Source organism: Taudactylus pleione, unplaced genomic scaffold (assembly GCF_031769625.1).
Source record: "Taudactylus pleione unplaced genomic scaffold, aTauple2 ptg000055l, whole genome shotgun sequence".
Taxonomy (NCBI): domain Eukaryota; kingdom Metazoa; phylum Chordata; class Amphibia; order Anura; family Myobatrachidae; genus Taudactylus; species Taudactylus pleione.
The window spans coordinates 11,606,747-11,621,792 of record NW_028284457.1 but is presented as its reverse complement, the minus strand read 5'-3'; the positions used below and the strand labels follow the sequence as shown (position 1 = coordinate 11,621,792).

General features: G+C 40.3%; 1 protein-coding gene across 2 annotated transcripts in view; it reads left to right on the top strand.

Moving 5' to 3' along the window:
• The first annotated feature begins 219 nt into the window (after window positions 1-219).
• MMRN1 (multimerin 1) overlaps window positions 220-15,046 on the top strand; it is a 160,323-nt gene continuing 145,496 nt past the window's right edge. For both annotated transcript variants that reach the window (XM_088464474.1, XM_088464473.1), the window contains exon 1: window positions 220-695. In XM_088464474.1, the coding sequence (XP_088320600.1) occupies window positions 220-695 (476 nt within the window). The remainder of the gene's footprint in view (window positions 696-15,046) is intronic.

Genomic DNA, 15,046 nt, shown 5'->3' with positions numbered 1-15,046 from the left:
ATTCAGAGGGGTGAAGGGTCCAGAGGATTTCAGAGTAACAGGAAATTGTGCTTCCTCAATCTGTTACTGGTAGGTTGCAACCTGTTTCCTTTTTAGCCTTAATGATAACTGACATGCAAATCTATAGCAGTTTCAGAGTGAAAACAAATTGTAGTATTATTAGTACATGTACATAATAGATCTAAACGAACATAACAAGATATCTGCTTAATCACAAGGATGAAGTTCTTCATGCTAACAGCAATTTTTCTACATATTGATGGGGGCAATACAAGAGGAGATTCAATGGATGTTACTGAGGTATCATGGGTAGAACCAGTGGATGCCAATGTAAAGAAACTTCTTTCTGAGATTAGTGCTGATATACCCACAACAAAAAGCAGTGACACTATACAACTGACTCAGTTTGGAGACACAACCCAACAGAATCCAACAACGGCTTCTCTTGTGTTACCAAATGCCAGAAGGAAAGAGTTCAGAATCTTTTCAAAGATTATAAGAATGCCAACAAAATCGCCTTCACTCACAGTGGCTGTCAAGGAACAAACTAGCAAGTTCAGTAATGAACAAGTTGGAACCACAAAATCGGCACCTGAACAAATGAAGGATGTTCAGCAAGGACCAAACCGCTCTCCCAGACAGAATTACATCAATAAGAGCAGCCAGAAGCCCAGCTTTGAAACAGCTCGAGGAAAGTAAGTAGATATTTTCCTGTTATATTTCTTGTACAAGACTTTTGTGTTACACAGTCATGTCTACCTATATGATAGAAAGTTAAATCCTAAAATTAATATTTTCAGGCTACAAGACTTCATTACAAATTGCTCTGCCATATTCAAGAGCAGACTTTATTTAGTGCAATCCGAAATTAAATTCTTTTGCTAAGATTTAGATCCTTTGCAAAATAATTGGATTAGGTGTAAACATATTAAATAAAATGTAAGGCACAAATAATCCATATTGTGAACATGCATTACTATTGTTTGTTATTAAAAATGCTATGACATAGTATTTAATCATAGACCCTTATATTATCTCTCTGTTATGGAAATTGGAAATCTCATTCTGTTGTCTCTAACACCCCTTTTACACCAGAGCTAAAACCCGGGTTATTGCAGTGTTAACCCGGGTAGCTCCTTGGTGTAAAAGGGGACAGGGTTGGTTTCCTGGGTCGAGTGAGCCGGCAATCCAACCCAGGTAACTTGCAGGGTTTAACAAGGGAATGACCCATGAAACCCTGCAGTATAAACGGCGTGATCCGGGTCACGATGACCTTGAGCACGCCGCATGCCATCCGATTGGCTGGCTTCAGTGGCGCTTGGAGATGACGTCATCTCCAAGCATCCACTTCCACGCCAGAAGTGCCGGGTCACTGCAGACCCTGCTCCGGTGTGAACACCAACAACTCCGGAATATCCTTAGCCGGCGCCGGCTAAATTACGGGTCTGATCCGGTTTGGAATCCAATCTCTGGGTCAGACTTGGAGCTTCGGTATAAAAGTGGTATAAGAAGTACGTGTACTGTATAAAAAGTAGGTGGTAATTTTGACAGTAATTTTATTTATTATTTATTAACTGAGTTTATAAAGCACTAACAGTCCTGATCTCCGGTGTGAGACCAGTGTTCTTATGTAGGTACCAGCCCTCTTTACCTGTGTTGCAAGTAGAAAAAAATTCTTAGTGGCACTGTATGCAACAAAATGGGGTGGCCATGTGTCAGGAGGGGCATGGCCACTTGAAATGACCCCCCATTTCTCATCATTCTGGGAGCATTCCAAATACACCTTACCTATATAGTGGTTTCTCTGTAACGTGAAACCCCTGAAGAAACTGATCCTCCCTCTGCAGACAGTGTCTGCAGTCTGTATTCACTATACATTTAGATCACATGGTCCAGAAAATATGCTTGTTCGTGTAGGAATATAACCAATGTCATCATCATACAACAGAAGTTAAACCAGACTTGTGCTCCCTGTGTTACCTCCTGCCCCCTGTATCTTCTCCAGCCTACTGCTCCTTGTGTCTGTCCAGTCTCCTGTCCCCTGTCTTTACAGCTTCCTGTAATGGACAGCCTCCTGCACTATCACTCCAGCCTCATGTCTTTACAGCCTCCTGCCCCCTGTCACTCCAGCCTCCTGCTCCCTGTATCTCTCAGCCTCAACCTTTACCTCTGTGTCATTCAGCCCCCCTCTGTGTCAATCAGCCATCATCTCTGTGACAATAAACCTCCCCCTCTGTGTCAATTAGCCTCCTCCTCAGTGTCAATCAGCCTCCTCATGTGTCTCTTAACCTCCCCCTCTATGTCAATCAGCTTCACCCTGTGTCTCTCAGCCTCCCCCTCTGTGTCTACCAGCCACCACCTCTGTGACAATCAGCCTCCCCCTCTGTGTCAATCACCCTCCCACTGTGTCTCTCAGCCTCTCCCTCTGTGTCAATCAGCCTCCGCTTGTGCCTCTCAGCCTCCCCCTCTGTGTCAATCAGCCTCCCCTGTGTCTCTCAGCCTCTCCTTCTGTTTCAAACAGCATCCCCCTGTGTCTCTCAGTCTCCCCATGTGTCTCTAAAACTCCCCCTCTATGTCAATCAGCCTCTCCCTCTGTGTCTCCCAGCCACCACCACTGTGACAATAAGCCTTTCCCTCTGTGTCACTCTACCTCCCTGTGTCTCTCATCCTCCCCCTCTGTGTCAGTCAGCCTCCCCCTGTGTCTCTCAGCCTTCCCCTCTAATTTAATCTGCCTCCCCCTCTGTGCCAGTCATCCTCTCCTTGTGTCTCTCAGCCTCCCCTTCTATGTCAATCAGCTTCTCACTGTGTCTTTCAGCCACCCCCTCTATGTCAATCAGCCTCCCACTTTGCCTCTCATTCTCTTGCTGTCTGTGTCAATTAGCCTCCTCCTGTGTCTCAGCCCCTCTCTGTGTCATCAGCCTCCCCCTGTGTGCCAATAAGCCTTCCCTTCTATGTCAATCAGCTTCCCCCTGTGTGTCTCAACCTCCTCCTCTGTGTTAATCAGCCTCCCCCTGTGTGTCTCTCAGCCTCCCCCTGTGTGTCTCTTAGCCTTCCCCTCTGTGTCTGTCATCCTCCCCCTTTGTGTCAATCAGCCTCCCCCTGTGTCTCTCAGCATCATCCATGTCTCTCAGGTGGTCTCCATTATCCTCTGTCTCCCCAGCCAGCCTGTGTATTCATCTCCAGCCCTCCCTGACCCATGTGTCCTCATCCCATCCCAGCACAGCCCACAGTTACCTCCTCCTGCTGCTGCTTGCTGCTTGGTATTCGCAGGCGGTTCGGCTCCTCTCTTCAGTGTCCAGTGGCATGACATCATGACGTCATGTGGCTGCATCTGTAGATAAAAAAACTGTATTGTGCCGCCCAACAGCAATTGCTGCTGTCCCGGTCTTGCCTCCTCTCTCTACAGTTTGTCCCATTTTCATGTCAGACATGAAAATGGAACAAACTGTGTCCCAATGGTAGTAAGGTGGTAGGGTGTACAGCATGTCAGCTATGAATTTCTTAATGGTATGCCATACCACCCCATAGAGCCATACTTGTACCGCTGCTCTTTACAAACATTTACCAAGTAGATTGTGGTTGCCCGGATGATCAACACTTTATAAGTATATTTTTAAAGACAGTTTGGTTGTCTTGCATTATGTTAAATAATGTACATCATTTGTGGTCGCTGGTTCCTGTTTCACTTAATGGAGCATAGTGAAAGAAGCTCAAATGATTTTCAACAGAAATGACATCTGATTTGCAATGTCACATAATTCACTCTTGATCTTATATTTTGAGTTGCAGTGCAGAATATATTTTACTTACATACCAATACTCTTAATTTTTTTTAAAAAATGCTCAGCTCTTGACAGTGCCAATTAAATTCCCATTGAAATAATGTCACTAATACAGTATATGAAATACAGTCATTTAGAGTTCTATGGACAAGAGGTGTTACCATTTAAAAAAATAAACATTACAAGGTCAGATTGCAAAATATACACAAATATATTTTACTGGAACTGTTGAAAGGAGTACTTTGAGAAATTCCTTATGCTGTGTTCCCATATACTGCAGGTAGCAAGATCAGTGTTCCTGGTGCCTGCCTGTTACTGCACTTCACCTGGACGACTGACCTACTGTAAATTTACACTATCATAGATGGAGTTTTGGATACAGACTTGGATATCCCCACATAACTCAACAATTTCAAAGTTTATACACAAATTCAAAGGGAAATAATACCATCTGATTTTACTACTTGCCTTAAAATAAATGTTCTTTAACCATTATATAAAGAGCACTTTCAAGCATTCCTAGAAAGGGGACAGTAACTGTGGAAATCCCAATCTTCTTTACTGAATAGATACTATACATAAAAATCTATAAACAGTTGTGCTGTCCTTAGATTTGTAATGCAGGAGTCTATGTTGCTGTTACCTAAGAACCTAAGATAAGCCATAACAGAGCCGTAACTAGACTTTTTGATGCCCTGTACCAGAGAGAGCATTTCCGCCCCCCCATTTTTTTAAATAGGGACAAGAGATATTGCACCTGAAAAAGGGTCATGTCCTCATGGGGAAGGGCCAGGGAATAGATAGGGGAGGCCAGTAGATGCTGGGGATATAAAAAGAGGAAGCTACAAGTGATAATGATAATAAACAGAAAAATGGACAGGCTCAAACAGCATCCCCCTGCATTGCGGTGCCATAGCACAGGTTGCACTACCCTAGTCTGCATAGTAATTGTGTAAGGTCTGTTCTGTCTCCCTAATGGAATGGAAGCCTCGGAGAGTGTCCCAACGGCTCTAGAACAAGGTATGTTTTGAAATCTGTGGGCAAAGCAACAGGGGGGGGTGGTGGTTCAGTGAGATGGAGCCATATGGAAGGGTTGGTGTCGGTTGGGAAAGAATGGCAGGGTTCAGAACAGCAGAGAGGGTGCTGTACCTGACAGAGAGGAAGGCGGGACTGGGTGGAGCAGGGAGGGGCAGAGACTGAAGTGACCCAGCATATGGACCAATATGATCCACCAGGTCCAATATATATATATATATATATATATATATATCCAAGCAGTGTAATGCACTCACAATATTGTAGTGGCAGTTGCAGGGGTGCTCATCCCAATTGTGCGGGCTCTTGTCCCAGTCATACTAGCTATATTCCTGTAGTATAAAAGAGACACTTACCAGACTTTCAGAAAGGAAATAACAGTTTAATCCATCATACATACATAGATCAATGTTTTGATCGTCAGGGTCAAATTTAGAGTCAAATTGTCGACAGTAAAATGTCGACATGAATTTAGGTTGATGTGGTCAAAAGGTCGATTTAGGGTTAGGCTGCAGAAGGGGACGGTTGAGGTTAGGCACTAGGTGGAGGGTTAGGGTTAGGCACCACACGTAGGGTTACGGTTAGGGTGAGGATTAGGGTTAAAATAGCAAAAAAATTATGTGTCAACCTTTTCTGTGTCAACCATTTGACAATGTCAACTATTACGGCTGTAATCCATGTTGACTATTTAAGTCGACCATTCGACCCTGTTGACCTATTGCTTGTAGAATATCTGGTGTTGACTAATTGACTTTATATCTATACACTGTCAATCTTTCAGTCCACACTTACTAGTGACATCCTGTGTTCCAAACACAGGAAGTGGGTAATGATCCAGACTGTTGCCAAGCAACAGATATACAAAATAATATTGCAGAGAAAAACAAAATTAAGAAATTTTCCTCGTTAGCGGTAATATAGCAAATGTCCCAAGCAAATTAGATAAAGGTATATTATAAAATATATATATCTTTCAGATATACTCATATGGGAACACCATAATAAGTAAGACCTACTGCCACTACAGTTTCTTTAAAAAAACAGTATACTGTATATAAAATATTTAGGCCCCCATTTACTAACGACTTTTATCACCAAAACGTATGATAAATGGTGCTCCAGCCAATCAGCTTCCAACTGTCATTTTTCTAACAGTTGGGAGCTGATTGGCTGGAGAACCATTTATCATACACAGAAATTTATCATTCATTTTGGTGATAAAACTCGTTAGTAAATGAGGCCTATAATATGATCTAAAGGACCATCAAAAGGAAACAACAACAGCAAAATGGCGTGTCACTGGAAGATCAGAAGACCCTGTTGTTAACAAAGCTCTAATTAAGGACCTGTAGTTTCACATATTTTATATTTAAAAGCACGAAGGGCCTGGTTATGAGTCGCACACAAAGCGCATACAGCAGCCTGTCTGTGCGTTTATGGAAATGGCATAGAAACCTTATGTACATCTGTGTGACCGCAAGTACAAGAACTGAGACATCCACTTTTAGCACCCGTGCACCCTGTAATACAGAATGGTGCATCCTTATACATCACTATCTGTCGCACAATCGAAAATTGCACCAGCCCTATGGCAGTTTCTCCATCTGACCATGGTCTCTTATTCTTGCAGCTGAATGTAAACGCAGCCGCTTGCAATGACATGTCCGTAATACTCCCATAATACGCCCACTGAATGGAGCATTTTGGCATACACCAGTAGCCACCTCCCAGTCACCACTCAGGAACGCCCATCACTTTTCCATCATATGTCTATTTGTCCTGATCGCAAAAGCACTTTTGTGCATACACTCTGTGTAACACATGCGGCAAAGGGGTTTCAATAAATTTTCATGCATTAGCAGTTGCAAATAATTGCTGAAGTACTGTACATCGGTATTGCATGCTACTCAGTATCAGAAGAAATAGTCTTACCCACATAGGCAAGTCCAGACGGACTGTGTAATAGGAAAACAACATGGTCTGTGGAACATGTAACTTGACTTTTGATCACAATCAGAGTGTGGGTACCACAATTATGATTCCCTTAGCATAGCATGGGAGGAGATACATACAACATATCTGAAGCACCAAACTTTTTGACCACACAAGCAAGTGGACACATGACTAGTTTGGAAATTGAGTGTTGGTCTTATTAAGAGATTGTAAGTTCTGTCCCCTTTTCTAGGATAACATGGGCCTCTCTCTCTCTTGCTGCCATAGAAACTGGACACTTATTGTCAGAGAGAGGTCTGACTCTTAGCCAATCAGTGCTAAGTTGCAGGAAACCTCATGGGTCCTGTTATTTTCCGGGCAGTGTTGTATGTAACTATGTACATACAGTGATTGCTTGTCTGTGGGATCAGGATTTTGGTTTCTTTTTTGCCAAGACCTCTGGATGTCTTCCTGGTGTAGAGTACTGACCAGCTCTATGGAGAAGGTAAGTATGTAGTGTGAGTGCACATGAGTATATAATAAAGGGTTAACATATTCGGTGACCATGTACTGTCTTTTTTTAAAATACTTTATTTACAGTGGGGGTACAGGTGTCACCAGGCCTTTACTGTCCAGGAATTTGTTGTTCTCCAAGTGCCAATATGCCGGGGCAGGCTTGCTGTGACCTGTCATCCTACTGTAAAGATCAATATTAATTACTAATGTTCACCCACTGGGTGCAGGGAATAGCCTCTGGTTTCATCCCAGCCCTGAGGAATCCTCGGGAGGGGGGACCACTTTTGGGGGTCTTCACTTTCTGAGGAACCCTAAGGCTGGGGTGACCAGTTTGAGGATGGATAATGCTTTTTCAAGGGGGACCTACTGTAGTGATGTGTGTCCCCTGCTATGACATTACTCATTACCAGCTGGCTACTGGAAATACAAGGGAGCCCCACACCATTTTTTTCCCCACAGTTTCCTGTAATTTGTTTTTCAGAAAGTAAATAGTAAAAACCAGGGGCAATTCCAGGGACAAATCATTAAAACATTTGACTGTGGCTTGAAATTTTCTCAAGACAATCACCTTTTTCCTCATCAGAATGAAATACTTATTTACCTTTATGTAAACTCCAGAAAAATCAAATTAACAGGACATGAAAAAGTAATTTTAGATACCTGCTCTTACCTAATTTGAAAGCTAAAAGTGAGTATGGCCAATATTTTATGATGTGAAGAACCTTCACATTACATGGTGACCCAGTATTCATTTTAAAATTACAGGAGCTCTACAGAATATATTATTTATGCATAATAGCAACAAATGTAGCCCCACACTTATGCTTCTGGCATACTGTAACAAAAGTAAATTGAGACACAAATATAGCAGCAGGGATCCTGCGTTTTGCTCATGTAAATGGCTTGTTAGATAACAATAGTGCAGAGAGACAGTGGAACACTATTGCTCTTGACCTCAAATGTTTTTTATAGAAAGGTTCTCCATTACCACTATAACAAACCTGTGGTTGTTTATGACTCTAACCTCTAGGCATTAGTCCAGAAGGATTCAACCAACAAAAATAGAACGTTTTTTGTTCTCAGATGTAAAATGTACTGTAAGCGCTCATGTCAGATGTACACTTACAACTTACAGAAATATATGGGAATATTGCAGGATACTCAAGGGAAAGTTTTCTAACTGTAAGTACTGTACAATCATATATTTTCAGCAAGAGTTCGCATGAACCCCTACACCATGATATTTAAGAAGTGTGTGCTCTTTCCAGTAACACATTAAGTGGGATTAAAATGATAAACATCAGAATATACAAAACAAGAAGAGACACAAAAAATCTCTTAAAAAAGAACAACACATAATTAAAAAAAATGTGCACATTTTATTAATGTATTATATGGGCTGTTCCTCAATGTATTTCAAGTATGGACATGTGTCACGCAGATAACAAACAATGGCAATCATTTGTGTGAATGTCCTACAGCAGACGTGTGTGTATGGCATTCTGAATATACCAGTTAGGCCTACAGTATTTCTATGGGTTACACCCAAACACCTAAGCGTCATCTGGAGATCTCAACTTTAGGCTGCCAGTTCTATACAGCATTCCTGCTCACTCACATGCACAACTGTAGAGACTAGTCCTGCAAAGCAGTAAGCAAACTCTTACTACTATGGGCTAGCATCATTAGGGCAGCTAAGTAACAATCAGCTGTCTCGATTATATTTTTTTGATAAATGGAGGCAATAAATTGTATCTTGTCACCACACAAAGCGGCAATTAACAATTGGGCTTATATTGTGTTATAGGAATGGTGGGGAATACAAATCACCCTTTGTCCTCTCCATAGAAAGGTACAAATGCTATTAAAATGTTTGCTTTATCCTGGAAACTCCCAGTTCCCATAGGCTGATATTGTTATTGAATACCGATTACAAGATGTTGTCAAACAGACTAATTATTCTCCCCTCTGCCATACATCAGTCTGGTTTTATTTGGGGTCACAACTCTGTGGTTGTTATTAGGAACGTACTTACGGTTATGCCATGGCAGGAATCCTCTGGGGCCCCCAATACCAATGTAGTTCTTTCCCTAGACACTGAAAAGGCTTTTGATTTAGTCACATGGGATCACCTGTTTGAGTCTTTGGGGTATATTTACTGTGCTGGTTTTTAGAAGTGGAGATGTTGCCCATAGCAACCAATCAAATTTTAGCTATTATCTTCTATAAGGTGCTAGATCATTGTTAAGTAGAATCTGATTGGTTGTTATGGGCAAAATTTCCACTTCTAAAAACCCGCATTTTAGTAAATATACCCCTTTGTGTCAGTTTGGGGTCCCGGAGGATTTAATCTCGGATCTTTATGCTGGATCCTCCTCCCAAATTGTAGGAAATGGCTATTTATCCTCTTCTTTTTCTATACATACGGGAACATGCCAGAGCTGCCCACTATCCCCCCTGCTATTTGCACTGGCCTTAGAGCTTGTTGCAATTGCCTTATGCAACTCATCAGCTTTTACAGGTATTTGAGTCCACTGACTAGAGGTTAAATTAGCTCTATTCATGGATGATATGTTATTATTTATTTTAAACCCGGGTACCTCAATCCCTGAGATAATCTCCATCATAGACCATTTGGCTCATTTGCAGGTTATGAGGTTAATTTCACTAAATCTGAATTATTGCCTCTTACTGGTGAAATTTCCTCTTTTTGTTCCCATCTTGGCCTTTCTCCATTCCCCATCTCCCACACTTCTCTTAAATATTTATGGATTTTAATCCTCCCTAAACTAAATGATCTTTATAGTGTAAATTTTAAACCTGTACTTTCCTCTATTTCTAAATTACTTAATAATTGGATATCTCTCCCACTATCTTTATTAGGTAGAGTGATTTTCATTAAGAGCATAGCCTTCCCAACACTTTCTTACTTACTTCAAATGCTTCCATTAGGACTTTCAAAAATGTACTCATCTTGTTTACAATCTATTTTTTTTATTTTTGTGGGCTGCTAAAAAACCAAGGATAGCTTATGCCAAACTTAAATTGACTAAAGCAGATGGGTGTTTTGGTGTCCCTTACATTGAGGCTTTTACTCAAGCTGCCTTCGTCTGGTACATTTCAGATTAGTTTATGCAAAGATCAGTATTTACTAAATGGAAGCTTGAAGAATCTCTGTGCCATTCATACTCCCTAAATGGTCTTTTACGAACTCCCAGCTCTTTTTTACCTGACATGGTTTGCTCTAATATTTTGTTTCATGACATGATTATAAAGCCTGGTTTTATATAAACAAAAAAATTAACAGATCCCTACTAATTCTCAGTTTAACACTTTTTGGGGCAATCCGATGTTTGGATATTGCTACTTTCCATGTTTGGAAATGAGCTGGGATTACATCAATTTGCAATGTTTTTCCTCCTGGGGGCATGTTACAGTCCTTTTCTGTATTAAGAGATAAGTATCAACTACCCCACAAACATTTTTCACATGTTCTTGCAAATTAGACATTTTATCCAGTCACAATGTCCGACAGTGCCCCCAAGTAAAACAGTGACCCCCATACAGATGTTACAGGTGTTCTTTCTTAGCACTAACTTTTTCTGATCTTATCAAACCTCAGTGGGATACTTTACGGCTCTGTTCCTACTCTAAGTGGTGTGCTGACATCTCCTCTCTTGATTTCCTAAATACTTTGTTGCAACATTGTAATTACACCTTAAAATACCTCCACTCTGTGACTTTATAGGAGGTTCATTTAAGACCACTCAGTCGTCCATACATTTCCCAAGCCCACATGGTACTTATGAGATAGACAATTGTCCCAAATGTGGTACACAGATTGCATTTTTTTTTTCTCATAATTTTTGGGAATATGTTAAGATGAGGACGTTTTGGAATAAAGTTGTGAATTTTATAAACCAAGTGTTCTCTCTTCGCTTAATCAAAGATCCTATTTAATGCCTGTATTCTAATTTTCTTTGTTGGACTTGGGCCCAAAATGTAGAGAAACTGTTCCTTGTCTCATTATTATTATCACCATTGCAAAAAAATTAATTCTGTTTAATTGAATCACTGAGGGCTCAATCCAATTACACAAGATCTGAAAATAACAAAGTAGGAACCTAAGCTTCAATAAGTGGATGCTGCTCTTTAGTCCACTGAAGTGGTCATACAACACTTCTAAACAGTAATAAAAAAATATAGATGTGGACAAAGGCGCAACCTTCTAAGATAGCGTGACCAGATAAAGCAAGATATTGGACCTCATTCAGAGTCGGTCGTTGCGGCCGCACGGTCGTACGCCACCGATGTTCGCTAAACTGCACATGCGTAAAGTTTGCAATGCGCGTGCGCAAACTAGCTGCTACGATCAGAAATTTCTCTCTCCATGAACACAGCCAGGTCGGTAGTTTGAGTGACAGAATGAGGCGTTTGTGGGTGGTAACAAGGGAAGATGCTTGAAAATGGGGGGGTGGAGATCCGAACGCAGGCATGCCTAATTATGCGAACGGCATTTTATGGGAGTGCATAATTAACAAAGTAGTGTCATGGCACACGTGACATGGGAGGTTTGTACACTGACCTGATCGTAGTGCTTAAGAGAGAGTATGGTCAACCTTAAGCTCTACGACCAGTTCCGATGGTTACCGATGGTCTCGATTAATCCTTATATGGCCGGAGATGACGTGTAATGCGTACGAGAAGGGGGCGTATTTTTTGTCTTACGGCCGCATCCTCCCCTTGGTCGGCCAGCTAACGATCCGATCTTAAGGATGCAACTTGCGAGTGCATCATTTGCATATCCGGCCCCTTTTCCCTTACGACCGTGCAGCCGCAACGACCGACTCTGAATGAGGTCCATAGTCTCATAAGAATTATGTGAGTTCAATGAGGATTGAAAAGTCCTTCTTCAGTTTTAAACAACACCAAATCCAACAGATGAATCCCTCGTAGATCACATAAAAAAGAAGAGAAGAATCGCAATATAGCCTAGTAAAATTTAATCACATGAAATATCACAAATCTAAAACACAAATCCTTCACCAACATATAAAAAGCGTACCAGAGTTGGCGGTGTATAATGCACACCTATTTGCATATGAGCCAATATGTCCCAAAGTTTCCCGGGAAGAACCTGGAATGGCAGCTCTTAGGTGTGTATTCCTCACCAAGATGGAAGTCCTCTGGTGCTATGTCTCTGTCACCAACATGTTTCAACTCCCTTCTGGAGACTTTTTCAAGGTGTGTTTGGTTGGTGCTAAAACGATCTTTAAATACCCCTCACATACCTCTGATAGGTAGACAGAGGAGGAGGAGCAAAATGGTTACATACATTTAGATAATAAAAAACATATTATAATCCTTTCTCAAAATGTACATATAATGAATCACTGTAATAGGTCGACAATAATTAAATAATACATATTGTAAAAGTGTCTCCCTCCTGGAATGCATATTCTAGCAGTGGGACGTCACTTCCTGTTTACCTTTTTATAGAAATCGTAATCCGGGAATGCCTTTAATGAACATCAATCTCTCTATGTGCTCAAATGGCCAGCTACTGAACATCCCCACATTCAGAAGTAGCGCTCGCGCACCTTCTAATTTCATATGCAGATCTAGCTCAGACTCGGAAGTGTAATACGCAAATTTGATCTTGAGGTGTGAAACGCATGATGACCCCGTGTCCAGGAGTCGCACTCGCGCATCTCCTACCACGACACAGGGATCCACCGGAAGTCTGGTAATGTGCTGCACACCTCTGATTAAGAGGCGTGGAACGCAACGCTTTCCTAATCCCGGAAGTTGGTCTCACATGTTTCCCAATATCATATGGAGATATAGGAAAGACCGGAAAACATGTCACATCCCTTCATCATTCGGTGTGGAACGCATGAGTTACGATTAAAGCAATGTATCACAACAATAAAAGGAATAAAATAATAAATAGGTGGACATAATAAAGTACATCGAATGTAAACAAATAACATGAATAAATTAAATAACATTAAAATTCATAAAATAATCCTAAAAAAACCTACAAAAAAACTGTAAAAGACCTAAAACCCTCATAGAAACCATTTTAGTTCAAAATCAACATTCAAACCCTTAGGTGCTAAAGTGCTATTGTTTTCATTTCTGATTGTGCCAATGAAGTGTCTACATCTTTTTTCCTCCAATGTCCCTCAACTTGTTTGATTCCTATAACTAGTTTCAAATCTGCGATGGAACATTGGTGAAATTCTTTAAAGTGTTTAGAAAGTGAGTGATTTTCGTATCCTTTTTTATATTTCTAATGTGTTCGGCCCATCTGACTCTTAAAGGTCTAGATGTGCGACCTACATAATGAAGGCCGCAACTACATTCTAATAGATAAACACAGTTCTTATTATTGAACGTAATGAAATCTCGAATCACATATTCTGAATTTCTTGATTTGGCAATAAAATGTTCTACTTTACTTGGTTGATTTTGATGGTTTCTACACATAATACATACTCCACACCTATGAAATCCTTTAGTTTTTATTCTCCCTTCTCTTTTCTTTGGTATGGCTCCTTTTACTAACTTATGCTTTAAGTTCGGAGCTCGTCTATAAATAAATTTTGGATTTTTAGGAATGACAGGCTTAAGTAAAGGGTCTTCTTCCAGGAGGTGCCAATATTTTCTTATTATCTTCTCCACTTTTTTGTGTTGTCCATTAAAAGTCGTGATAAAGGGAAGAATAATTTCTTCCTTGGTCTTATCTTTAGTAATTAGCAGATCATCCCTGTTGACAATAGTAATTTCTTCTATTGCGGGGTCAATATCTGAGGTTTTATATCCTTTTGCTAGGAATTTTTGTTTAAGAACTCCCGCCTGTTCTTTAAATACCTGGACATCGGTACAATTTTGTCTGATCCATCTAATTTGCCCTTTAGGGATATTATTTAACCATAGGGGGTGATGATTACTGTCAATGCTGATGTAGGAATTCCTATCAGTGGGCTTACAATAATTTTTGGTGTTTAAAATGTTGTCTTATATATATATATATATATATATATGACAAAATCTAAAAAACATACTTCCTCCTTACTAGAATTAAAAGTTAACTCAATATTAAAAGCATTTAGATTCAATTCCACACAGAACTTGTCGAGACTTTCCTGATCCCCCCCAAATAAATAAAATATCATCGATAAAACGATACCATTTTAAAATCATACAAAAACTTGTTATTGGACCATATAAAATACTCCCATAAAAAGATTAGCATAAGCAGGGGCAAATCGAGTTCCCATTGCTTTACCCCTGTGTTGCTGATAGAATTTCTCATTATACCAGAAAAAATTGTTCAATTGTTCAATTTTTTCTGGTATAATGAGAAATTCTATCAGCAACACAGGGGTAAAGCAATGGGAACTCGATTTGCCCCTGCTTATCCTAATCTTTTTATGGGATGGTGGGAGGAGCATTTTATATGGTCCAATAACAAGTTTTTGCACAAGATTTTAAAATGGTATCGTTTTATCAATGATAGTTTATTTATTTGGGAGGGGGATCAGGAAAGTCTTTACAAGTTCTGTGTGGAATTGAATCTAAATGCTTTTAATATTGAGTTAACTTTTAATTCTAGTAAGTAGGAAGTATGTTTTTTAGATTTGGTCATATATATACGAGACAACATTTTAAACACCAAAAATTATTGTAAGACCACTGATAGTAATTCCTACATCAGCATTGACAGTAATCATCACCCCCTATGGTTAAATAACATGCCTAAAGGGCAAATGAGA